Source organism: Ambystoma mexicanum, chromosome 3p, assembly GCF_040938575.1.
Source record: "Ambystoma mexicanum isolate Mex_15411 chromosome 3p, UKY_AmexF1_1, whole genome shotgun sequence".
Lineage (NCBI taxonomy): Eukaryota > Metazoa > Chordata > Amphibia > Caudata > Ambystomatidae > Ambystoma > Ambystoma mexicanum.
This window is the reverse complement of record NC_090925.1, coordinates 741,886,887-741,914,412: the sequence shown is the minus strand read 5'-3', so window position 1 is coordinate 741,914,412 and position 27,526 is coordinate 741,886,887. Positions and strand designations below refer to the sequence as shown.

At 52.0% G+C, this 27,526-nt stretch overlaps 1 protein-coding gene across 2 annotated transcripts in view; it reads right to left on the bottom strand.

Annotated features, from left to right (window-relative positions):
- Positions 1-27,526, bottom strand: part of RNF40 (ring finger protein 40) — a 1,006,396-nt gene that overhangs the window by 151,187 nt on the left and 827,683 nt on the right. Inside the window, exon 16 of one of the 2 annotated variants that reach the window (XM_069651635.1) lies at positions 26,021-26,233. In XM_069651635.1, the coding sequence (XP_069507736.1) occupies positions 26,021-26,233 (213 nt within the window). The remainder of the gene's footprint in view (positions 1-26,020; positions 26,234-27,526) is intronic. The other variant, XM_069651636.1, reaches the window with a different exon arrangement.

Below are 27,526 nucleotides of genomic sequence, written 5' to 3'. Positions count from 1 at the left end.
CCTTCGACTGAACGTCCTGCCGAAAGTTGGTGGCCTTGAGCCAGCCACGATAACAAAGGCAAACGCTGTTGCCCATTTGGGGGAACCCTGCATCGGCGATGTCCGTGGTCACCGTAATGGTGTGGTCCGACGCCACCTCACTTTCCTGTAGAATTTCCAGCGCTTCCTACCTCTTGTCGTAGGGGAGGAAGTCCAGGATGGGAGCGATCTTGAACCACAACTCCCGGTCGTAACGAGCCACAATGGCGAGGGCTTTGGCGGCCTTGATGGTAGTCGCCGCAGAATAGATGACCCGTCGTCCCATGGTGTTAGGCAGAAACCTGTGCAGTTCCCTTTGGGAACACTGCAAAAGATTTAGGACTACAGATGTTAGCAGTAAACCCACTTGGTAGCAGTCTGTACCACCCAGATTTACCTGGTAGCTGTGGCTGAGCAGTCAGACTTCCCTCAAGAAGAGTTAGGCAGTATGCAAAGTATACACAATAGGCACTCAGATACAATAGCACAAGCAAACACTTGACCAGAGCTTTGGTATCAAAGTATATAATTATTTATTTAAAAACACACTTATTGAAACACTCCAGCACTATTATTGTAATTCACTCTAAACACAGTTACTATTATTATATATACATCCCTTATTCCTTATCTTAGTTAACACCACTTATTTCCAGACAGAGGTGAGCACTTAACTATAGATGGCACTCCAATAAGTTAACGAACAAGGGAGGGAAAAAGGCAGAATGTAGGAAGATACACCACTCTAATACTTTGGAACACTTTAGCAAGGCAGAAAAGACAAAAGTTACTGGTGAACCAAAGTCCATCGGCCGGGCCCACTCTTAGAGAGAGCAGAGCACAAATTCGCCCAAGATCACACAATTACAATAGGCTTTGAAAGTCTTGCAGGGAGTTCAGAAAGGGTTTAGAGAGGCTCAGAAAAGATTAGCCAGGGTGTCCCAGGCTAACCCAGGGCCGAAAGCCGGGGGCTAAATCTACCCCGTACAGTCGGTTGCAACGGAAGCCAGGCGGAGCATGGTACCTTAGGTGGAAAGGATCCTCCAGTGGGGGCAGTTGTTCCTGGCAGCGGGTGCAAGTCGCAGCGTCGTCCAGAAGAAGAGAAGATCTCGACGTGGAGGAAAGATGAAGGTCGTTGCACTGCCAGGGAAGAAACCAGCTGCAGAGTTTTCCGGTTAAAGGTACTACCCTTTGATTCGCGGTAGGGGTGAAACGTGGTATCCCGGTTGCCGGGGAGCTTGGCACAGGCAAGGTGGCCACGAGATGCTCCAGGAGGCGAAAAAGGAAGCAGACTGGTTATCCCCACCAGTTGAAGGAAGAAGACTCTCCGGGCTGGAGATCTACTCTGTCGTTGGGAAAAGTGGTTAGACGGTTCCGCAGGGCTCCACCGGTGGTGTCGTCGTAGCAGGTCGGCTCAGCTTCTCCCTCGTCGGATTCTTAGGTCCTGTGGCGACTTCTTAAGTTCCAGTCCCCAAAGCCCTGCTTTTATGCAGAAAACCCCCATTCACTCAGCCTAGCTGTCACTCAAACATGCTAAGTGGTGAGCCGGCCGGCTCACCACTTGGGCCAATCAGGACGGAGTGCGACTTGAGTTAGTCCAGGGTGCCTACATCCCCCTCCACCCCTCCTAAGTACCCGAGAGAGTGGCACCACTTTGGAGGGCTTCTGTGGAGAAGCCCACCAAAAAGTCCACAAAGGGCTCAACTTGGGTTGGAGTCACAGAAGCGAACACAAACGCCATTTTAGAACCGAGTTCTGGCAAAAAATACCAACCGGAGAATTAATATTAAATAAATAAACCAGCGTTATGTTCGAGGCTATAGGAATTAAATAATTAAAGTTGGTAGCCTCGAACAATGGGAAATCCCATAAAGATATATTTGCGGTCGAATATAAAAAGTAGTATCCACTGCCACCAGCCAAAACTCGATCAGGGGGGACGGAGACGTGCCCCCTTGACTAACAGACCCCGGGGCAATCGAATTGCCCCAGCCAGTACGTCCACAATATGATGGTTTGTACTGGTTCTGTTCAGAATTTGAGACTAGTAAAGTCAATGGTGACTTTACATGCCCTGGGAGACAGTAGTCAGTCCCAGGGTATGGAGTCTATGTTTGGGGGTCACTATGACACCCCTGTGTTACTGCACTGAGGGTGCTGTGTAACACACATACCAACAACACATGAAACCCTATGGAGTAAAAGACCCCATAGCCCATAAAACACATTTACAGTCAAAGGACATTCTCAAATCATGCCTAAGAGTGGGAGAAAAAAAGAGTCTCACTCTTAGCAGGAGAAAAAAATAAACCCCAAAAATCCAGCAAAGCTGCTGGGGGACTCAATAGGTTTGGGAAATTAGCCTTAACAGGGAATTCTCCCTAACACTTCCTCCTTGTGCTTCGGGTACAGGCAGTAAAAGCATTTGGAATACTTGTCTGAAAAGACATTCTGTGAGCCGCAGCTGGAGCAGATCTTGAACAGGGGAGTCAAATTCTTCTCCTCTGACATGGTCCACACGGCATAGGCCTGAAAGAATCTTCTGGAAGTCTCCACGAAGAAACTTGACGAAATTCGGCCATGAGGGGCGCTGAAGAATCCGGAAACGGGTCCACATTAATCGGATATGTTGATCGATGGAGCACAAGAGTAATACTCTTCCAAAAAGTGAAAAACGCAGTAAAAACTTGAGAGCTCAACACAAGGACCACCAACACTTGAATGTGCAGTAAAAATCTGAAGCTGGCTGCCAGGGGAGGGGCTTAGGTGGAGGGCAGTCATTGGCTGGGGGCAGTATAACCCCAGAGCTCAGTGATTGGTTGTTAGGAGAAAGACAGTTCAGAAATGAAACTGATTTTTTCTTTACCGAGGATTCCCAGCCCGACGGCGGGGAATGTTGATGAGCATGTGAATCTATGCCAGACACCATGCTGGAGAAATCACATATTGCTGGGCAGGGTGGGGGACAGGGGCCTGTGGAAGGTTGGGCCATTTGGTTTTCAGTAGCTCTCTGAGACTGTAAATTATAAGTTACTCACCGTAGTGACTAACGTACTCTTAGTCCCCTTTCCTCCATGCTGCATGTGTGTCCCTTCCAAGGGATGGGACACAACCTTTTTCACCGGAAAAAACCTTCCCCTTTAAATTTAGAGGCACACAGGGGTGCGGCCCTGGGAGCATGCGCTGCCCTGACTCCGCCCTCCGGCGCCACACCTCAGTTCCCATAGAAGCTTTGACAATAGATTTAACATTGCCTAATGACACCAGCTTTATTAAGGGGGGGAGGAGGCGGGAGGATGGTGGGACGTATGGAGGAAAGAGGACTAAGGACTAAGTACATCAGTCACTGCGGTGAGTAACTTATAATTACTCTTACATCCCTTTCCCTTTCCTCCATACTGCATGGGCGATTACAACGGATTGTAGCCCCAGGGTGGAGAGGAGACCGTCCTTAAGCATACAGGTTCCTAAGAACCGCCTGTCCGAAAGCCGCGTCTGATCTAGAGGTGGCATCCAAACAGTAATCCTTGCAGAAAGCCGAAGGGGTGGCCCAGGTGGCCGCCCTGCTTATGACTTACCAGGGGACATGCTGCTGGAATGAGATGGCCGTTGCCTTGGCTGTGACCGCATGGGCGTGCATGTTGGCCGGAAGTGGTTTATGCTGTCCCTCATATGCTTCCTTGATCGCCGAGACCACCTAACGGGCTACGGAGGCATGATACCTTGGACTTGATACGCCAAAGGTGACAAACAGTGCGTCTGACTTGCGGAAGCCCTTGGTCCAGTCCAGGTAGAATTTCAGGACATGCCTGACATCGAGGCAGTGCCGAACTCTCTGTGCCTAGTCTTTAGGTTCAGCAAAAAACATAGGCAGCACTATTTCTTTGTTTTGATGGAATGCAGAAGGCACCTTAGGTAGGAATGCTGGGTGTGTCCGCAGGACTACTTTATCCTTGTGAAAAGTAGTATGAGGCGACCAACGCCTGGATTTCGCCGACTCTGCGAGCTGAGGCCGACTAGTAAGGCTGTCTTAATGATGACCAGCCTCATGTCCACGGACGCTATCGGCTCAAATGGCTTGTGCGCCAGGGCACCCAAGACAATGTTGAGGTTCCATACCGTGTGTGGCATCTTGATGGGCGGGTAAAGTTTAATGAGTCCCATCAAATGCTTCTTGACAATAGGGTTGGAGGAGGAGAAAACATCCTTCTCTGAGTTTCTGTAGGCCCCAATGGCTGCCGAGTACGTTCGGCAAGCATCTACCTGCACAACTGAGTGGGCGAGGTGCGCCGAGAAGGAGAGCACATTGTCCAACGTACATGCAAGTGGGTCAATATCCCTAGAGTCTGCCCAGTGACAGAACCTGGTCCACTTGCTCTTAAACTGGGACCTTGTAGCCTTACTCCTTTCGCCCTGTATGATCTCCAGATTAGCCTGGGAAAGGCTGCGGTGCTCCAGCGTGACCTGCTCAAGAACCACACTGTGAGGGTAAGTTTCTGCGGCGCGGGGTGGATGACCCTGCCCCCCTGCTGCGCCAGATGATGTGCTGGGCCCGTCGGAAGGCGAATGGGTGGTCCCTCTGAGAGGCTGAGCAGCTCCGAGAACCACAGTCTTGCTGGCCACCATGGACTATTAGAATGACGCTGAGGTGGTGAGACTCCTTGATCTTGCATATGACCCTGTGTACCAGCGGTGTGGGCGGGAAGGCGTAAGCGGTCATGCTGTTCCACTGAATCTGAAAGGCGTCGCCCAGGGAGCTGGGCCCTGCTCCTGCCAGGAGGCGAACTGTTGGCACTTCCTGTTACCCTAGGAGGCAAAGAGGTCGACCTGTGGGTGTCCCCATCTGCTGAAGATCTTCTGCAGGACGAGGTAGTTGAGTTGCCACTCGTAGTTGTCCGCTCCCAGTCTACCGAGCCAGTTTTCCTCCAGGTTGGATTCCCCTGGGAGGTGGACGGCCGTGAGGTAGATGTTTTCCAGGGCCCATTCCCACATGAGTGCCAGTCTGTACAGTGGAGGGGACCTGGTGCCTCCCTGCTTCTTGACATGGAACATGATGGTCGAGTTGTCCGTCTGGATGAGGACTACCTTGCCCCCTGATGACCGGAAGGAAGGCTTTGAGCGCTAGCCTGTTGCCCTTCAGTTCCAACCATTTGATGTGGTATGCCTGCCGGGTCCAGGTGCCATGGATACAGTGGTTGTTCAGGATGGCCTCCCACCCCTAGAAGGAGGAGTCCATAGTGATCGTGACTTGTGGGGTAGGTTGCCGGAAGGGCTTGCCCATCTGCAGGTTGCAATCTGTGGACCACCATGTGAGGTACGGGTGAAGAGAAGGAGGAACGTTGATCATCTCCGCCCGAGAGCCTTGCTCCTGGTTCCATGATGCTGCAAAGTGCAGCTGTATCCTCCTCATCCCGAGTCTCGTGTGGGGGACGGTCAATCGGACCGCTGCCATGAGACCCAGTAGATGTTGGTACCACCAGGCCGATGTCACCTCTCTGCTGAGGAAGTGCGCAGTGGCCCTCTTGATGGCCGTGATCTTGTCCGGCAACAGAAAAACTCTCTCGGAGCACGTGTCCCAGATGAGGCCCGAGAAGGTCGGTCTCAGCGTGGGCTGTAGCTACGACTTCTTTAGATTGAGCGAAAAGCCCAGATCATGCAGTGTGTTCATAAGAGCCTAGAAGTGTGGTGCACCGCTTCCGGAGATGAAGCCCTGATGAGCCAGTCGTCGAGGTACAGGTAGACGTGGTGGCCCTGAGGAAGACTGCCACTGTGTTTATCAGCCTGGTAAAGACCCTGGGTGCCGAGTTGAGGCCAAAGGGGAGCACCTTGTATTGGAAATGGTAGCCCATGATCCTGAATCTTAGAAAAGAACAATGGGGCTGCCAGATCTGGACGTGTAAGTAGGCATCCTTCAGATCTAGGGAGCACATCCATTCTCCCTCGCACAATGTCTCTGCTATTAAAGCTGACACAACCATCTTCAATTTTTCTAGAGGTAGGGAGAGGTTGAGGGTAGAAAGTTCAGCACAACTCTCAGGCCTGCCTGGATCCTTTTCTCAATGCTGAAAATCCTGCAATTCTGCGCTCGGAGGCTGGAACTTCCTGGCTCTCGATGAGCGAACGTATCGCTGCCATAAGAGTTGCTGTCCCAAACTGTGGGAGTGGAGGGGGAGAGGAAGGAGAGGCTGGGATGGTTAGGCGGTACCCTGTGGTTACTACAGAGAGGATCCAGGGGTCCGCAAAATTCTGGCACCAGAAGTGTGCATGGAGAGCAAGCCTGCCCCCCCACTGGAGACAAGTGGACCCGGGGGGGGGCGTGTCATGCCTTCTTTCCCTCTGAGGCTGTTGCAGAGGCGGGGGACTAGAAAAAGCCCCAACCACCCCCCTTTTGTTGCTTGCGCTAATGTTGCGTCGGCGAACGGTCTGACAGCATGGACCTCTGCTCTTGGAAGTTGCGGAACCCTCTGTAAGTATGCCCCTTGTCCGAGCGCTGCTGTAACTGTGTACCTTTTGGGCGTGGTCTTTTTAAGGATGGATAAAGAGTTCGCCGTTTGCAAGCTGTTTTTCTTTTTATCCAGCTCCTCGTCCGTGGTGGAGTGAAAGAGGTCACCCCCCTCTAACGGCAGGTCTAAGATGCGTTCCTGGACATCCGGGTTGAATTTAGTAGTACAGAGCCAGGCTGTTCTTCTCATGTCCGTGGCAATGCAGATGGCTCAGCCAGAGGTGTCAATGTGGGCTACAGTGCACTCCATGATTTCCTGAGCCACCATCTTGGCCTATGCCAGTCCCGCCCTGAAACGGGATTGGCTCTGCACCGGAAGCTCTGGGAGGAAATCTACAATTTCCCGCCAAAACCTCTGGTTAACGACTGCCAGCATGGCATCCACGTTGGCTTGACGAAGATGCAGGGACGCGTTGGACTACAGCTTCATTCCGTACACCCCAAGATCTTCTCCTCCTTGCCTAGCAGTGCCGCAGATGAGGAGGCCGAGGACGACTGAGGCCTGGAGTAGAGCGATGCCGCAGCAATCAGAGGAGTGCGGCTGAGGATGGGCCGATAGCCCCCTCCATTTGCCTGTACTTGGCGTCCAGATGTCGACTGACTGGCTGGAGCGAGTGGGGCTTGAGCCAGCCCTTTTTGGCCAAGGCAACAACGTCCTTCTGCATTCGGATCCCCGTTCTAGCTGTGGGACGTAGTTGCTCGACCTCGGGTTGAGTCAGGCCCAGGTATTCTGACAGCCCTGCAAGACACTCATGGATGGTCTTGGCACACGACACTGTGTGTTGGGGTCTTCTTCCTCATCTGTGTCCACCTGGGGGTCCGGTTGGTCTGGCACCGGTGGAAGAGTGCTGGGAGCCGAAGGCTGAGATGTGGCGACCGGAGCAGGAGGCTGGTACGGTACCACCTGCACAATCGGTTTGGGGGCCGGAGCGGGCAGCGGAGGCTGCACAGGGGCCAGGGGCTCCTGTACTGGGGCCTGTGGCGCCGGGGCCATTGGAGGGAGCACATCCATGAAGGCGTCCCCGAGGATGACCCCCATCCGAGGAGACTTCACGAGCCCGAGGAACCTTTCAAAAAACCTGTCCTCACAGGCCGGAAGGATGGTAGGCGATATTGACGGGGTAGCGGGCGGCTGCTGGAGCCGCTGCGCTGCATGCCCTGCCCCTACGGATCCAGCGGGAACCTGCCCTGTGCAAATGAAGGATAGGCTGTAGGCCACGTACCTGGTTGACACCAGTCCCACCTTGACACTCGTTCCTCCACCTGCTCCCTTCCTTGGTGCGGTATAGGGCGGGTGTCCTTACTGTCTGGCACGGCGGCCATCTTGTCGAGCTGCCTTCCACGTGTCTGCGTCGTGTTTCTTGGCTCATTGGGCCGAGCCTCGTCTGGGACTCTTGAGTGTGGATCATGAGGCCTACCCTGCTCTTCACGCCGTAGGCCTGGTAGGTGTTTCACCCTCAGCGGATCTGCCGATCGTATTGCGTATGGGCGCCCCCTCGGACATGTTGCTGGTACTAGGGCGTGGCCCCTTGGGCAAAGAACTGGTAAAAGAACCTTTCCGGTCCCTCAGCACCATCACCGTGAGGATCCACTGACCCCTCGGCCTGCCGGCCGGTAGCTGAATTAGCCTTGGTACTCGTGCTGGTATGAGAACCTGAGAGGTTCCTCCTGCACGGGCGAGTCCTTGGAAAGGAGTCTCCCTTGCGGGGTGCGCTGGAAAAGAGTGGCCCTACCTCTTGGGCCTGGATCGATGCTTGACAAAGTCCTTTAGGTCCTCTGGAGGCGATCTCTGGAAGAGCTCCCTCCACCTGGCTAGTCTGTTCTTCAGAGACCTCGAAGAGCTCGTTGCAGGCGGTACAAGCTTGCCAGCCGTGGTCTGGGCCATGGCAACATAGGCAGAAGGCGTGGGGGTCTGAAGTAGGAAAGAGTCCGTCGCAGGATGGACACCGGTTGAAGTCGACATGCGCCTGGGAGGAGTGTGACGCCTGAGGACCGAGTACCTGAATGAAAAAAGACAAAAAGATGAAGTATCATCCACGCGTGGAATTACATGGCCAAAGCCAAACCCAGGAGAGCTGGTGAATCTCGCATTGTGGCACTGCACCTCTGTCGCCCAGATCATTCTCGTTAGGTTGTGGGGGCTAGTGACTGCCTTGGCCATTAGGGAATGCGGGGACTCGGGCCCTGGGGGATTCCACCCCGCTATGTATTGGACCTGTGCTGCCAGGTCTAAGTGTAAGTCGGGGTATTCCAGACCACTGTGTTTATAGGGAACTGTGAGGGTATCGTAAGCTATTCTGGCCTGTCCACCAGCCGAATCATCAAACTGCTAATGCTGGTCCAGTAGTGAGTCGGGGGCCACATCGGCACGTTATTAAAGATGTATAGTAGTTTAGGTAGAATAACCATTTTGGCTAGGGCTATACGGGCGGCCTGGGAGATGGGCAGTAGGATTCATGATTCCACTTTCTGTTCTAACGTGTCGAGTACTTTTACATAGTTGTCCTTTCATAGGTTGCCCACCCTTGTGGATACTGTAATGCCCAGATAGCATAGCCCGTGGGGCACCAGCGGAAATCGTCACCCACATCAGCCTGCTGAACCCTAGGGGTCAGGGTGAGGACCTTGGATTTGTTTGTTAATTCCCAGTCCCGATAGTTCCCCGAATCCGATAACCTCTTGAGTTATGGGGATAATGTTCTGGCCGGGGTGCTTCACATACAGAAGAATATCATCTGCGTATAGTGAGATGGTGGTGAGGTTCGAGTGCACTCGGATCCCTCGGTGTGCATGTAGTTCACGGATATGGCAGGCCAGGGGTTCCATTGCAAGAGCGAATAGGATTGGAGTAAAGGGGCAGCCCTGGCGCATGCCCAGAGTAGGGTAGATGTACTCAGAGATCGCTCCGTTCGTGCATACTACTGCCCTGGGGGCCGTGTACAACAACTTGACCCAGCGGATATATGCAAGACCGAATCCGGAGCGTTGAAGGACCTCGAAAAGAAAGGGCCATTCGACAGAGTTGAAGGCCTTCTCGGCATCGAGAGCCGTGACTGCCATTGGTACCTCCGGGTGCACATTATGCCTCAGCGTAAGTAGCCAACTCAGGTTGTTCTGGGTGGACCGGCCAGGGATGAATCCGGCTTGGTCTGGCAGGATTAATGCAGGCATGTGTGGTAGTATACGTTCTGTCAGTATCTTGGCCAGTATTTTATTGTCTGTGTTGATTAATGACAGTGTCCTATATGACAACAATTGTCGGGGGCTCTTTCTGGGTTTTAAAAGCACTTTCACTAGCGCTGATCTAGTGGATTCTGGGAGGGTGCCTCTTGACAGTGCGTTTTCGTACATGCCCATGAGATTGGGGATCAGCAGGTACATATAAGTTTTGTAGAACTCTGCTGTTATTCGATCAAGCCCAGGGGCCTTACCATTAAGGAGGGATAATACTGCTTTGCGAATCTCCTCTTCGGATATCGGGTCGTTTAGAGATCCCTCCTTGTTATTGACCTAGCCAACCCAGGGCGAAATCTTCTAGATACTGTGCCAATACATCATGACTTGCGCTGGTGTGTGACATGTACAACAGGTTGTAGTATTCCCGGAATGCGTTATTAATCCCTTCCAGGTCTTTCATGAGATCCCCATTCTGGTCCTCAGCCTCCATTATGTATGTGGTTTGGTTTTCTCGCTTAATGGCCCAGGCAAGACTTTTGCTAGGGTGGTCTCCCGCCCCATATTTTGCTGCCATTATTGGGTCACCCAGGAATCTCTCCTCCCTGGCTGCTAGCTGAAGAAGTTCCTCTCTATGTGCCCCCAAGTCTTGGCGCTGTTCAGGCGTGTCCAGGGCTCCCTGTTTGTTCTCCAGTCCCCGGATTGTATCGTCGAGTGACCGCATGGACCTGCGTAATGCTTTTAGTACCGCCTTCCTTTGAAATACAGCACCCCCTTACATATACTTTAAATGCTATCCATATTGTGCCCAGGTTGGGTACCAACCCTTCATTTTCCTGGAAGTAGGGCTGTATGTTCTGACTTATTTCTGCCCGGAAAAATACGTCTTCCAGGGCTGAAGCTCTAAACCGCCACCAGAGTTGCCCTGCAGGCCTGGTGAGATATGAATAGCAGACCAGTAGAGGCGAGTGGTTGGTTAGAGTTCGGGGAAGGATAGTAGCCTCCGATACCTTCCTGTTAATGGGGGTGGTGGCCATAATCCTAGAGGAGCTGTAGTGGACCCCGGAAAAAAAGTATACCCTCTCTTAACCGGATGTACTCCGCGCCATACACCGTGTAGATCATGGTAGATGGCAATGGATGCCCATGCTTTGGCTGCTTGGGGGAGAGTCTGCTGGGAAGCCACGGATCTGTCTAGTTCCAATGTTAGGGCCAAATTTAAATCACCTACCCAGATAAATTCGTAACCGGGAAATATGGATGTGTTTAGCACATTGATGAAAAAACTGGGGAGTCCGTGTTGGGTGCGTAAATATTTATGAGTAGGAATTTTGTGCTGTGCAACTCCCCGCCAGTAGTATGTACCGCCCCTCCTCATCCTTAATCTGCTTGTGTAGTTTATATTTCAGGATTTCATGTATATAAATAGCCCCTCCCCTGGATTGTGCAGTGTAAGATGAGTTTTATTTATGGATGCCCCACCTCGCTAGTTTGGGGAGGTGCGCACCCCGGGCCAGATGCGTCTCCTGCAGTCATAGTACGTTTACCCTGTGGTTTTTGCTATAGTTTGCAATCAAACGGCATTTCTTCTGGTTGTTAAATCCCCTTATATTCCAAGACAATAACGATAGTGCCCCACCCGACTTCTCTCCTACAGTAGGCATACCCATATTTCTTGCTGTGCATCAATGTATATTGCTGGTGTTTGGGTTATATGTCCATATTAATTAAGTGGGCATTAGCAGAATAACAATTTTTGGCCATTTGTCTTCAATATTTATACCATGTGTGAGCCACCAATCCTCTTCTATAAACCCCTATAACTGTTGACATTGAAGAAAACAACGAATGTCGTGCCTCCAATCCCTCCCTAACTTTCCACGCCAGAAACACAAACCTACAGGCTCCCATCGCCTCCCCCTACGCCCAACATCCCTCATTAACGTTACGTAACAAGACCACAGTGGCTGCGGGTAATGGAGCGCTAAGGGCAGCTAGTTTCGCTCCAAATGGCTGCGGCCGCTGTGTATTGCTCCTGGGCCCCATCCATCACGCCCGGAGCCTAAGCCGTACCTGGGTTGGGGCCATGTATCATGATTTGTTTCCATGTAGAGGTACCTTAGGGCTGACAGAGCGAGTGTCTCGGCGAGCCCGCAGGGTCGGGGAGGTTTGTTGCAAAATGCTCTGCAGACTCCGGCGAAGTAAAAAGGTCATCAAACCATTGTGTTGTACTCCAAGTTTGGCCGGGTATAGCACTGCATATTGTATTCCTTTTTTTCGCAGGATGTTCTTGGCGGCTTGGAAAGTTTTGCGCTGCTCCTGGACCGACGGGCTGAAGTCCGGGAATAGTCGAATTGTAGAGGATCCCCATCGCAGTTCCCTCCGCTCTCTCGCAGACTGAAGCAGTATGTCCCTGTAACTGAAGATCTTAGCTATGATCGGGCGTTAAGGAGTGCCAAGGGGAGGTCTGGCAGCCAACAATTGGTGTGCCCGCTCCACCAAAAACATGGAGTTGAGAAGGGGATTTCCTAGGAATTCCACCAGCAGAATTTACACGAACTTCTCCATATTACTGATCGGGGTTGACTCCGGCACACCTAGGATCCGAATATTACGCCTAGACCGCCCCTCTAGGTCTTCATTCTTGGCCATTACTTTCTTAACGGATTGTTGTAGATCAGCCACTTCTCGTTGCAGGGGGGCCACTTTGCCCTCACCATCTCCTATCTGTTGTTCGGCTTCCGACATGCGCCCACATAGCTTGTCAATCTGTATGACTAAAATGTCTACCTTACATGTCAGGGTCTATCTTTGCCCCCAGATTATCAGTGCTGCTCTTCAGAGCCAATAAAGTCCGATTATGGGCTGCAACATCTATCTGGGACAGTGTTTGGCTCTGTTCTTGCGATGGAGCTGGTTGAGACTGATCCACTCATGCAATTTGGTCCATTTTGGACTGTTTTTTAGGATTGACCATGGTAAAGCTGTCTATGGGTTGGTCTGTCCAAAGGAAGTCGCTGTTCGTGCCACGCATCTCTCTGTGCAGTAGCTGTTTGTCAGGCAAGCTTGTATGCAGGACCCTTTGGGTGCACTACATCAACCTTGACCTCCTGGTAATAGGGACCCAACCTTTGGTCTGAACTACACAGGTTGGTAGTGTGGTCGAGCAGCCAGGCTTAACTCAAGAGGGGTCAATGTGAGCAGTAATGTTGTGACACAGTTTCACAATACAGTTATCCAAAAAAACACTTATACTCAGGGTTTCTTGATAAAATAATTATTAATTTATTTCACAGTCACTTATATAAGCCTTCTTCAGAAAGGGAGCAAAACATGTTGCACTTAAATATACTTCAAAACACACTCAGTTTCTCTAAATCAAATGATACCCATTGGGGATGGCACAGACATTTCCTACACCCTCAGGTGACTTAAATAGCTAGGACACTGTGGACATTGATTTATCACTGGTACATTTAGAGCAATACTGAGTTTGGTGAAAAAGATAGACTAGAGGAACAAGACATGCATTAATCACCGTAATAGCATTTCTGATGATTGTAGCTGCTTAAATTCACATGCTGTGCATATAGTCTGACATCCAGTGGTAACTATTTTGTCTTTCGAGAATCGAAAGAGGACGTCAACATGGGCGTGCCTGTAACACTATCCCTAACGTGACGTGTAGTGTACCCACAATCGCACACGCGTCGAGGTCCCTCCGATTGTATTTTTTCTGCCATGAGGGAGGGAGCCCAAAGACTATTGTGAATGAGTACATAAAAGAGAGAAAGTAGAAAGACGTCTATGTTCCTTCCACCTGAGCGGGGAGGAAGGGTGGGCGCATGTGACTCTAAGCAGATACAATCATCAGAAATGCTATTACTGTGAGTAATGCATGTCTTCTGATGCTGGTTAATCTGCTTAGAATCACATGCTGTGCATAGACTAGCGAGCAGTACCCAGAGTTTGGTTGTGAGAAGGAACCGTAGTGAAAATATGTCTTAATACTGCTTGTCCCATCTGCGAATCAGACCTAGAATTAGTGTCTAGGCAATAGTGTTTTGTAAAGGTGTGTACAGAACTCCAGGTTGCCGCTTTGCAAATGGACTCTAGGGGAACATTTGCAATGAAAGCTATGGCAGCCCCAGTGCCTAGAGTAGAATGTGCTCTCGGCTTGAAGGGCAGTTCTCTCTTAGCAAGAGTGTAACTGGGTGAGATGCATTTGACAATCCACCTTGAGATGGCTGATTTGGAGACAGGATATACTTATCTACCACTGAAACAAAAAATGAGTTCGTTTTTCTCAGTGGTCTAGTTCTTTCCAGGTAAAACATGACTGCCCTGCACACATCTAATGTGTGTAGGTTTCTTTCAGCCACGTTTGTGGGATTCTGGAAGAAAGTAGGCAGTTCTATTGATTGGTTCACATGGAACTTGGAAATAAATGTAGGCGGAAATCGAGAGTGAGTGCGCAGAACCACCTTACCCCTGAACTGTAACGAAAGGGTCTAGAACTGAAAGGGCCTGTAGTTCACCAACTCTCCTTAGAGAAGTGATAGCCACTAGAAAGGGTGTCTTATATGTAAGATCTTTGAGACTTGCCTTATCCATAGGCTCAAAAGGAGACCCCATTAGTCTAGTCGAAACCACATTTAGGTCCCATCCAGGAGCCGGGTTAGAAATGGGGGGGGATGAATCCTTTTAACCCCTTCCATGAAAGCCTTAATAACTGGTATTTTCCACTACAACACCTTCTGTTGTGGCGTAGTGTAGGCTGAGAGAGCAGCTAAGTGAACTTTCAGGGAATGAAAAACCAGGCCCGAGTCTAGTAGGTGAGTCAGGTACAATACAATGTGAGTAGGAGAGCAGTAAACAGGATTGACACCCTTGGAATTGCACCAGATAAAGCGCTTCCATTTACTCAAGTATCAGTATCTGGTGTTAGGTTTTCTCGCCTCCCTAAGTAGGTCCATGCATCTCTGAGGGAGTGTAGGTGCCCAAACTCTATGACCTCAGCAGCCAAGCCGCTAAGTTCAGGGTTTGCGGGCATGGGTGAAGTTTCCCACGTGTCTTGCGATAACATGTTGTACGGGCAAGGCAGTTTGATTGGAGGAGATAGCAACATCTCCATCAGATTGGAGAAACAGGGTTGGCGGGCCCAGATGGGGGCCACTAATATCACGGTGACTGGTTCCTGGTACATCTTGTGCACTATCCTGTTGAGTAGGGGAGTTGGTGGGAAAAGCAAAAGGAACAAGTTACTTACCTGTAACTGTTGTTCTCCAGCATGGGTCTGGCATGGATTCACATGCTCATGAATATTCCCCGTCGTCAGGCTGGGAATCCTCGGTAAAGAAAAAACCAGTATCAGTTTCGTTTCTGATCTGTCTTTCGTAGTAGTAACCAATCACTGGTCTCTGCGTCATACTGACCACAGCCAATGACTGCCCTCTACCTAAGCACCGCCTCTGGCAGCCATCTTCAGATTTGGAAGCACGTGAAGTGGCAGTATGACCAAGTGAAGAGCCGCAGAGGGGTAGGCGGGAGGGTTCGCATGTGAATCCATGCCAGACCCATGCTGGAGAACAACAGTTACAGGTAAGTAACTTGTTCCTTCTCCAGCATGGGGTCTGGCATGGATTCACATGCTCATGAATAAAGAATACATAGCAGTACACACATGCACAACCACGGGAGGTGGCAAAGGCTCAACATTAAGCATTACATCAAACTCAACATTAAGCATCTTACCTCCTCACCAGGCTCACCTCAGGCGAACAGGTTGCGCAGCACTGCTTGGCCGACCCTGGACTCCTCCCTGGAATCCCGATCGACGCAGTAGAATTTCGTGAAGGTGTGCGTCGACCTCCACGTAGCAGCCCTACATATGTCCAGCAGGGGCACACCAGAAAGGAACGCCGTGGTGGCTGCGATCGCTCTGGTGGAATGGGCTCTCGGACGGCCAGGCAGCGGTCGGTTTGCCAACCGATGACAGTACATGATACAGCCGGAGAGCCATCTGGAAATGGAAGCCTTCGAGAGAGCCTTCCCCTGATTGACAGGTCCAAAGTTCACAAAGAGTTGTGACGTCTTCCGAAAACACTTTGTGCGGTCCACGTAGAACTTCAGCGCTCTAGCCACATCCAGCGAGTGCAAAGTCCTCTCAGCCGGCGACGAAGGCGACGGGAAGAACACAGGCAACACCAAGGGTTCGTTGAGATGGAAGTCCGACGGTACCTTGGGCATGAAGGAGGGGTGCGTCCTGAGCACTACCCTCGTGTCGTGAAAAGTCAAGTACGGGGCCTTGCAGGAAAGGGCCTGGATCTCTCCCACCCCTCGTGCGGAGGTGATGGCCACAAGAAACGCTGTTTTCCACGACAGAAACTTCAACGGGGCCGAGTGCAGAGGCTCGAACGGAGGTCCCATGAGCTTGGTCAGCACCACGTTGAGCTCCCACGCCGGGGCCGGAGCCTTCACCGGCGGGAACGATCTGAACAGTCCCTTCATGAACTCTTTCACCAGACGATGAGACCACAAGGACGTCCGCCCCGTGGTTCTGGTGTATCGGGAGATCGCAGCAAGATGAATCTTGATGGACGCGTGTGCCAGTCCAGCTTTGGCCAGCGTCAGCAGGTACGGCAGTACCTGGGTAGCCGTAATCCGTAGAGGGTTAATCTTCTGTGCGTGGCACCAGACAGAGAACCTCTTCCATTTGTGTCCGTAGCATTTAAGAGTCGAGGACGCCCTGGCCTTTGCAAGAACCTCTCTGCAGTCGGCCGGTATGTCGTATCCTCCAAACTCTAGCGCTGCAGGAGCCAGGCCTGCAAGTTCAGCGATTTCGGGTCGTGGTGGAGGATGGCGCCTCCTTCCCTGGAGAGTAGATCCGCGTCCACCGGCAGCTTGATTGGCGGGGACGTTGACAAGTTCAGAAGGTCCGGGAACCATATCTGCCTCGGCCACGCAGGTGCGACGAGGATCATCCTGCACCGTGACCTCTTGAGCTGGTTGACGAGCCGGATTAGCAGTGGCAAAGGAGGGAACGCGTAGAGGAACAGGCCCTCCCAGGGGAACGAGAAAGCATCGCCCATGCTCCTCGCCTGGGGAAACCTGCTGGCGAACCTCCGGCACTTGGAGTTCGTCGCCGTCGCAAACAGGTCGATCTGGGGTGTGCCCCACCGTCGGAAGAGGCGATCCACTAGATCCTGCCGTAGTTCCCACTCGTGGCACGAGCGCAGCTCCCTGCTGAGTGAGTCGGCGATGGTGTTTTTTATCCCTGCCAGATGAAACGGCACCAGAAACATCCTTTGGGCGACGGCCCAATGCCACAGCTCCTGCGCCTCCTTGGACAGTGCTGGGGACCTGGTTCCGCCCTGTTTCCTGATGTAAAACATGGTGGTGGTGTTGTCGGTGAAGATCCTCACCACCTTGCCCTTGAGGGACGGAAGGAAGGACCTGATGGCCCAGAACACTGCACGGAGCTCCAGGACGTTGATATGGAGGGACTTCTCCGTCGGGAGCCAAATGCCTCTCGCGTGCAGATTTTCGGTGTGCGCTCCCCACCCTTCCAGGGAGGCATCCGTGGTCACTGTCTCCTGGTGGTCTGGGGTCTGGAAGTCCATGCCCGCCGTCAGATGCGCGCGGGTGCCCCACCACCGGACCGCTCGGCGGAAACTCTCGTCGAGTGTGATCCTCTCCTCGAAGCCGCCCGTCGTTTGGATCCAGCGCGCGTCCAGGAACTCCTGCAACGGGCGCATCCGGAGCCTGCACATGGGAATGAGGTAGATGCAAGAAGACATCATTCCGAGGAGGGACTTGATGGACCTCACCTTGGCCGCGTCGGAAGCCAACATCTGCTGTACCTTGCCCAGGATGGACCTGGTCCTCTCCTCCGACGGGGAGGCCAGAAGGGACACTGTGTCGAGCTTCGCTCCCAGAAACAGTGCGTTTTGCGCGGGTACCAGGTGGGACTTGGCATAGTTCACGGAGAATCCCAGGTCCGTGAGAAGTTGGACGGTCCTTGCCGTGTGCTCCACGGCGAGCTCCCTCGTCTTGGCTCGGATGAGCCAGTCGTCCAGGTAGGGGTAGACGTGAATCCCCTCACAGCGCAGCTGCGCCGCCACCGGTGCAAGGCACTTGGTGAATACCCTGGGTGCCGACCGTAGTCCGAAGGGGAGGGCTTTGAACTGGTAGTGACGCCCTTGGACCACAAACCTGAGGAATTTTCGGTGCCCCTTTAGGATGGGAATATGGAAGTAGGCATCCTCCAAATCCAACGACGACAGGAAGTCTCCTTCCTCCAGCTGACCCAGGACGTGCTGGAGGGTGACCATCCGGAATTTCTGCGCCTTGATGAATTTGTTCAGACGTCGCAGGTCTAGGATGGGGCGCCATCCTCCCGTCTTCTTCTTCACGAGCAAGTATCTCGAGTAAACTCCGGAGCCCCGAAGCCTCTTTGGGACGAGTTCGATGGCGCCCTTCCTGAGCATCGCCCTTACCTCCAGGAGAAGCTGAGGGACGTGAAGCTCTTTCCTGGCCACGGGGGGGACGCGCGGGCACCTTCTTTGAAACTCGAGCGCGTGGCCCCGGGCTAAGGCGTCCAGCACCCAACGGTCGGTGGAGATGCACTCCCACACGCTGACGAAGCTCGCAAGCCGGCCTCCCACCGGGGTGCATCGGTGGGGGCCCGACCCCACGGTCGGTTCAATCCTGTTTTGACGAGGCTTTGCCGCCTTGACCTCCTTGGCGATGACGGCGGGGTCCGCCAGACTTGCCTCGTCCTCTGTAGGCCTCCTGAGACGACGAGCGGGCCGCTTGACGGTAGGTGGAGAAACCGCCGCCGGAACCTTTGGAGGCGCCCTTGCCTCCGCTGCTCCGAAAGGGCGTCCGTCATTGCTGCAGAACCCCAAGGGCCCGGGCCCTCTCAGTGTCCGCTTTAATGGCCTGAAGGGAATCGTCCACTGTTTTCCCATCGAACGGAATGTCCAGGACTCTGGTCTGTATGTCTTGACGGAAGTCCGTAGCATTGAGCCATCCACGCCGCCTAATGCACACGCCGTTGCCCAACTGGCGAAACCCAGTGTCGGCGATGTCCGTCGCAATAGTGATGGCGTGGTCCGACGCCACCTCATCTTCCTGTAGGATCTCCAGGGCATCCGCCCTCTTGTCGTCCGGTAGGAAGTCCAGCAGGGGAGCCAGTTTGTACCATAGCTCCCTGTCGTAGCGGGCCACGATAGCCAAGGCATTGGCCGCTTTAATCGTCGTCGCTGCAGACGAGATGACCCTGCGTCCCATAGTGTCCAATTTCTTTCCCTCGCCGTCCGGTGGGGAAGTCGATGTGGAGGCCGCACCCCCCCCCCGCTTTCTTCCTGGCCGCCGCGGAGACGACGGAGTCCGGGGTAGGCTGTGACCAGAGGCACAGGGGGGCCGCGTCCGGGACCCGGTACTTCTTCTCGTACCGGTCTCTTCTAGCTGGCGTAGTGGAAGGGTTCTTGAGGAGGGCGAGGCCCTCATCCCAAATGTCGTCCAGTAGAGGCACCGCGAGGACAGTCTTCCTCTTGGCCTCGCGCCGTTGATAAAGGAATCCTTCCTTTTTCTTCTCCTCAGGGCAGAGTTGGAAAAGCTCGGATGCCCTGGCGATCATGGAGTGGAACGAACCAATCTCGTCGGGCGGAGAAGCCCTGGTGGGAGGTGACGACGGTAGATCCTCGTCGTATACCTCGTCGTCCGTACCCGTCGCTGCCGTGTCAGTCCCCGTATCATCCCCTCGGGTGGACGGGGAGGAGGGCTGGACGGTGCGCGACGGCTGAAAAGGAGGTGGAGGGTGAATCCTTCTTTTCTTGGGCGGGGGAACGCCAGAAGGTCCCGGTTCAGGAACCCCCGACGGGAGAGGTTCCTCCGTCGGCAACGGTAGTCTCGTCCTTATCTCTGAGCATAAGGACTGTATAGCCAACAAAATGGCCGCCGAGTTGTCTTGCGGCGCTGGCAGAGGGGAATCCGACGGGCGATCAGGGGCCCCGTCGGCACCCTCGACGATGTCGTCGTCACCTGCATCGGGATCCATCCCGACGGGCCGGTCTTCTTCCACGCCAAGGCCGTGGCTTAAGACCTCGATCAGCTCTTCCTCCGAGGTTGAAGCCGAATCTACGACGACGCCCTGCCCCCCCCTTTTTCTTCCCCGCCGGGGATTTCACAGGGGTCCTATCGATGGGCACAAAAGAGGACTCCCTCCGAGGTGGCAGGGAGACTCTGAGCCCCGAGGTCGCCACCACTGGTGTAGCCTCCACAGGCTGAGCCAGGGTCGCCGCGACAGTATCGATAGAGGGCTTGGCCAGATGGATTAAGGCCTTCACCACCTTAGGTGCGCTCACCGCCTTATCCTTGAGGGGGGGGGGACACTGCCTCGCTCCCCCTCCGATGGGGCCTTCAAGCTCGACCGGGGCCTCTCCAGGAGCTTTGCCGGGTGCTCGCCCTTCCTCTTACCCGACCCAGAGCGTTGGCTCGTGGTTGATGGTGCTGGGGAGGGTGCGCCCTGCCTGGCGCCCGTAGAGCCCGACCGTTCGGCGCTCCCGGTGCCAGCGGACTCGCGGTGCTTGGCCTTGTGTTGGACCCCCGTCGCCGGGGCGTCCTCAAAGGTCTTAGAAGACCGCTCGGATTTCTTCCTCTTCTTCTCGCCTGACGGGCTCTTCCCTTCCAGCCAGTTGGCGAGACGTTGATGGCGGTCCTTCATGGTCCGCTCCGACATATTGCCGCAAAACGCACAGTCCTTCTCCACATGCGTCTTGTCCTCATGTAAGCAGTAGAGACAAAAGGAGTGTTCGTCCTCCTTAAAGACGTTCTGCAGCTGGCATCCAGGGCAGACCCTGAACAGCTTTCCGGGCGTCGAGCTTCCCTTCTCCTGGGCCATGTCCGGGCCTGAGAAGCTTCTGGAGTCCTCCAAAGCGTAGCTTGACGAAATCTTCACCCTTGAGGGGCGCAGACGAATCCGACACGGGTCCCCGTTGATCGGATGGAGAGTCGGTGGAGCTTGAGGCTCTTTTGACCGAAAAAACGAAGTTTTTGAGCAAAAAACATGAAAAAATAGCACTAACGCTCGAGAGCAATAGCACGAGGATCCCAACACATGAACGTGCGGTAAAAATCTGAAGATGGCTGCCAGAGGCGGTGCTTAGGTAGAGGGCAGTCATTGGCTGTGGTCAGTATGACGCAGAGACCAGTGATTGGTTACTACTACGAAAGACAGATCAGAAACGAAACTGATACTGGTTTTTTCTTTACCGAGGATTCCCAGCCTGACGACGGGGAATATTCATGAGCATGTGAATCCATGCCAGACCCCATGCTGGAGAAACAAATTTCCCTGACCATGTTATCTAGAGACCGTTCGCCTTGGATCGGTTCTGGGGGTACCTGGAGGCGTAATCTTGGCATTGGGCGTTCTCCAGAGTTGCAAACAAGTTGATCTCTGAGAAACCCCATTGTGTGAAAACGTTGGAGACTATGTCTTCGTGTAGTCGCCATTCGTACTCTAGGGGCAGTGGGAGGTCTCTGCTGTGCACGTCCGCTAGAAGATTGAATTCCCCTGGAACGTGTTGAGACAATAGGAACATCCTGTGTTTGAGAGCCCATTTCCAAATGTTCTGTGACAGCTTGGATAGCCCTGGAGAGTGTCTGCCCCCTTGCTTGTTCAAGTAATACATGGCCGTGGTGCTGTCTGTGAGAATCAGGACTGTCTTCCCCTGTAAATGTGTTTGAAAGGCTTTCAATGCCTTGAATACAGCTAACAGCTCCAACAGATTTATGTGGTTGGATGCTACTTCTGGGGACCACACGCCGTGCGCCATCTGCTGAAGCAGGTGAGCCTCCCACTGAGTGAGAGTGGCTTCTCCTGCGGGGGTTTTCCCCTTCAAGAGGTTTCTGCTCCACCACCACTGCAGAGAGAGAACGAGGGCTGGCGAGATAACCACCAGATCTTCCCATTGTCCGCTGGTCTGACATCACTGGCTGTTGAGCCACTCTTGCATAGGACGCATGAGCCGACGCGCGTGAGGAACTAAGTAAATGCATGGCGCCATCCTTCCTAACAGTCGCATGGCTTTGCGTACTGTCGCTTCTCGACCGGCTACATATTGAGGGATCTGAAACAGCATGCCACTGCCAGTACCTTCGTAAACACCTTTGGCGCTGAGGCAATGTCGAAGGGGAGTACTTCGAACTGATAGTGCTTGTCCTCTATCATGAGCCTTAGGTATTTTCTATGTGCCGGCAACATTGAAATATGAAAGTATGCATCTTTCATATCCAGTGTTGCCATGTAATCCCCCTATTTCAGCAGAGGGATTATCTCCTGCAACGTGACCATACAAAACTTTTGAGGTTTGACAAATTTGTTCGCTGGGCCCAAGTCTAGCACAGGGTGCATGGTGCGATCCTTTTTGGGTATAAGGAAGTACACAGAATAAATACCCTTGTTTACCTGTAGAAGAGGGACGACTTCTATGGCACCCTTTTCCTGCAGGATCTTGACCTCTTGCAGCAGGATGGGTAGGTGTGCCGGCGTCAGGCGTCTTGATTTTGGCGGTCTGATTTGAGGTGGTCGGCAAAATTCTATGTAGTACCCGTGGGCAACGGTCTTGAGCACCCACTGATCTGTTATCCCCTCCCATGCATGAAGCAATGATATTAGACTACCCCCGACTGGGGAGGCATGGGAGGTTACCTGGATCTGAGGGTCATTTCTGACCTGAGGCCGGGGAGCCTCTGGGAGTGGAATGCCGGCCTCTACCCTTTCCACAACGTTGTCCTCGAGGTGGGTACGTGGTGGTGGGTGTTGGAGTTGGATCCTTGTCCTGAAGACCAGTGGTTTCCTGAACTATACTGGTTTTGAGGGGATCAGGATTGCCTACGAAAGGAACGAGAACCGCCCCCCCCTCTGTTGTGAAGGCCTTTGGGTAATCTGGTTTAAGGTTTTGAGAATCTCATGCTCCTTAGCTGTCTCAAGCGCTTCGTCCACGGCCTTGCCAAACAAGTTGGTCTCCTCAACCGGCTTGTTTATTAAGGCGCTTGGGTTTCAGGCTTAAAACCAGAGTTCCTCAACCAGACAAGACGTTTTAGTAGTGTACCCTGTGCCAAGGTCCTTCCTGCAGCGTCAAAAGTGTTCTTCAAGATGTTGTGGTTGATTTGCTTGCCTTCCGATACAATCGCGAGCAGTTTAGCCTGCATTGGTTCGGGGACCTCTTGAAGGCCGGCCCTCTTTCAACAAATTCCACTGTACATTTGAGTAGCCAGCCAACAGAGTGGTGTTGTTGGCTATACGGGTGGAGAATGCAGCAGCAGTTGTGACCCTTTTTCACAGTACATACAACTTTTTGCCTTCTTTATCAGTTGGTGCATCCCCTGTAGACAGCGGGGGACCTGCCCTCTTTCTCGTAGTCTTAACTAACAGGGAATCTGGAGTGGCATGCCCTTTAATGTAAAGGGGGTAAGTAGGAGGAGGGCGAAACAACTTCTCTACCTTGGGATTAACCACTCTGGTCTGGAGTTAACAATGAAGGCGCCAGACGTCTCTTAATAGAGTTCAGTAAGGGAATGGCCTGACTGGCAGGAGGCCTTTCCTTCAGTAGGTGGTCTACAAAATCCGAATCCTGCACAGCCTCCTGGGTGGCGATTTGAAAATGTTCAGCCGCCTTCTTTAAGATGGAGTTGAACACCATTTGATCACCCACAGATGAGGATTGCCGGACTGGAGTGGTAGGAGGGGAATCCATACACAGAGCGTTAGGGTCCGGGGTAGGAGTAGGGGACGCCCAAGGTTGATTATCAACTGGATGGCTGTCTTCCCAATTGTCCATGGGATCAGCAGGATCATCATCCTGTATGTAGGTATAGATAGGCACCTCGTCATCTGTAAGGTCAAAAACATTCCGTTTTTGAGGATCCTCAAAGGTCCTCTGAAACTTCACAAGGCCTCTTGGGAGCAAACCTCTCTGAAAAATCAACAAACGTCTCCAGTCTGTTCATGCACCCCTCAAACTTCTCCCTGGTCCATGATGACGAACCAGAGGAGTCCAGGGGAGGAAAGGGATCTTCTTGACGAATTTCCTCTTCAGAACGTCGAGATTTTCTGTTAGGAAGAATTCTCAAAAATGTGCCAATTCCTCCCAACTTAGAGCCCTCCAGCTCTTTTGCTAAAACTTTGAACTTTCAATTCTGTGTGCTTTACTCTTGTGTTTTCTTGGCACAGGGAAACATTTTCAGGCTTTACCAAGGTTTAAATACCTTCTCTGGGATAAACTACTGTTTCCCAGAGTAAGTAAAGTGAAATTGACTTTACTAGTCTTTTTAAATTCCTAGACCCAGGCACAACCTATCTTACCATAGAGTGCTGGAGGGGTTACTTAGTATCCCCTGTGTCTAGATACTCATGTAGCAGTCAAATGCTACCCTTTCTTATCGAAATGGCTGGTGGCAGTGGTTTTACAACGAACTACCATGATTTTTCCCCAACCACGAAAACTGGTAGCGTTAAATCGTGGGAGACATGTTTTTCAAGATGGCGTCTGAGCCCCCTTTCTTTAAACATACCCAGTCTTCTTTTTTCTCTGTTTCTTTGTGGAAAGGTCCTTCTAGAGTTTTGCTCTGCGCGCCAAACCATGTTTGGTTCCTTTGTTCATTCGCCTTTGGCGGGCTCAGGACTGAAAACCGCCTCTGGCGCCGAGTGCCTGGGGTGTGCAGGAAGTGAGGGAGGTGCCCGAAACTCCCTGTGCTTAGTCTCCTAGGAGGCCCAAATGCACTGTGGCGTGATTGGCTGGCTGACTGTCCGGAAAGGACAGACATCCTGCTGGGTGAGTGGCAGCTAGGCTGGAATGAATGGGAGGAAACTGGATAAAAAGGCCAGTCTCTTGGCTTGGAAGGCAGAGTCGACCACTGGAACGAAAGAACCAAAGACGAGCATGAAGAGGACGGCTGCTGCAACTCCTGGCCTGTTGGTTTGCCCGGTGAAGCCCTGCTGCAGGTCCGAATCACTAAGTTCATCTCGACGGAGAAGCCCTGCAAGGACGATTTCTCCCATTGAGTTGGTGGGACCAATCCACTCCAAAGTAAGCCAATCTGGACATCATCTTGAAGCTGGTTTTATTTCCACTGCAGTTGCTGCTGGAACCGAAGAGCTAAGGAGAGGAACACCAGATTGTGTGCGTTGCTTTTAAGTCGGACCCGAGCGCTAGGAAGATCCTCCGGACTTCCCTGATGCAGGGGTGACCAAGCCTGAGCCACCTCAACAGAGTGCTGGACCCCAGAAGCAAATAAGGCCTGAAGTGGTATCGAACAACGGCAGTGTTGCTATTTGCTTTCAGACGCGAGGAGCCGAAACACAGAGGACTGCGGAATTGAAGTTCGTCCTTTGCTGCCGCTGAATGTCGCATGGCAGAGCAGAAGTCCACAGACATCCTCCCTCTTGTCCCCACGACTGAGGCTCAGGAACAACAGGATCTGCAGAGCTGTACAGGAATAAAAGCCAGCTGGGCCCATTTCTTCTAACCAGAGGTACTATAAAGTCTAAGAGAACTTACCTCTTGTTGTGTAGCCTTACTTGCTCTCAGTTGAGACCTGTCTTGGTTACCTTGCATAGTTGCTAAAGCTTTGCCCCTCACGAGGCTCTCATCTTGTGGCCCTTTGTTAGGCAAAGTTTGTATGCAGTACCCTCTGGGAACACTACAAACAACTGACTACAGGTATAGGAAACCCAACCTTTGGTATAAGCTTGTACTACTCAGTTTTGGTAGAGTGTTGAGTAGCCAGGATTATGTCGAGAGGGTTCAATGTGAGCTGTAGTGGAGTTACACAGGGATTTACAGTTACAAGTATTCAAATAAACACGTACACACAAGGTTTCTTGAATAAACAATTATTAATGTATCAGTCAGTTAGAATAAGCCTTCTTCAGAAGGGAGCAATATAACAGTAACACTCAAATACACTTCAGTTGCTGGGGGGTCTCCAAGGTGGAGGGAATTCGCACATTTCTGAGAATTCTCCCTAACACTGCCTCCATTTGAAAGGACTCCTATGAACAGAAGAGCAGGTGATACCTAGCTGTACTTGAAGATACATGGAAAAAACCTGCTACTAGGTCTAAATACATTATTTCAGAAAAAATGTAAAGCCATTCTGGTTATCTAGCTGAACTCTTTTGCTGTATATATATTATAGCATACTATAGTATTCATATACTGTCTTACCTCTCACTAATACCTCCACATGTTTTAGAACTATGAAAAAAACAATCAATAAAATGGAACCAAATAAAATGCTCCTTTCTACACATACCTGTGACTTGAGTGCTAGAACCTGGTCAGCCAGCTCGTCCTTTTCCTCGCGCAGGAGCTTGTGGATTTGGTTTGATTTGATACGTTCAGACATTAGCTTGAAGTTGGCATCGTCCTTCTCCCGCAACTGCTGCATCAGCCGCATATTCTGCTCTTGCATGTCCTCAAATGCCTGGCCGGTAACATCCATCTCAGAGAGTAAGGCCTCCTCCTCCTGGGAAGAAGTGATGTGCACAAGGGGGAAAGGGGAGCGAGAAGAAGCAAGGGAAAACAAGGAGATAAAGAGTTGAACATGTAAGGATGTGAAAGGAGAATATGGTACACCCAACATAGGGAATCGCCCACCTTTGGTGGTGCTCAATATTATTTCAATGTTTCTGTGGCACTGATTGCAAGGGCCATTCCTTCCACAGGGTATGAATGGACCTTTGCCCTGGTGTTCACAAGTATGGAGCGTATTAGCCCAATGCTAAACTGTGTGTGGAGGGGGCTTGTGGGGGGGGGGTGGCAGTACATTTGAATATTATTAAAGAGTAATCATACAAAGAATATTGCTTTCTCTTAGACATGGATCCCTGGACCACATACTTCCTTTACTAGAGCTGTACACATTGGTTTGTGAGCACTAATGTGTGTGTGTTGTAGGCATCTGGTTGCTGATAGGAGCTCCAGCCTAAGGCCAGGACCTGCCTCTTGTCCCCAACCCAGCAGCCACAATCTTAGTTAGCTAGGACTGTGAGGGAGGACAATATCAAACTGTCAGAAAGAGATCAAGATGTCTCTGTATGGTAAAGATCCACCCTCCACTCATGGAAAAGCATGCATCTATTTTAAAATGAGGAAATACTGGCCCACTTGTGGGTTGCTGATAAGCCTGTGGCTAGTTTGTACACCCACCCTGTCTCCAAAAGAGGTTAATAGGGTGGATTAGCAGAGGGGATTTCTGGTAGAAGAGGTTTTGAATTGGGTATCCTCCCCCCTGACTTCCCTTAGTCACACAACAAGTATGACAAAGTCAGTTAAACAGTACCAAAGGGGTCCTAGCTTGTACATCTGAATGCCACCATTGATGTAAGATGGGTTATTCAATGTTAAACCAAATGTCTCCTCTTTGAACTGGCCCCTCCAGGATCACCTCAATGTCCTGCTTTATTCTGGATTCTTTAATCCAATGTGGATATTTAATCTAAGAAATGTGAAAAAATCAAAAATATCTCCCTATCATTTAGTCTATACGATATCAAACTATGCTTGGTAATTCACTGAAACAGTGCACCTTCGATGATCTAAGACAGTGCTATGAACCCTGGTTGCACACTCTTTGAATTGAGGTGCGCACACATCGCCTACATAACACCCCCTGCCCCTGTACCATTACTTCTACCTGGCTTCTGAAACCACCTTCTCCCTCCTACCACCTGCATAAATGGCCTCATTCAATTCTGAAACCCCCCCTTGTTTCCTGTTTCAAACGAACCGATGTATCAGCAGCAGGCCCTTCTTGCAC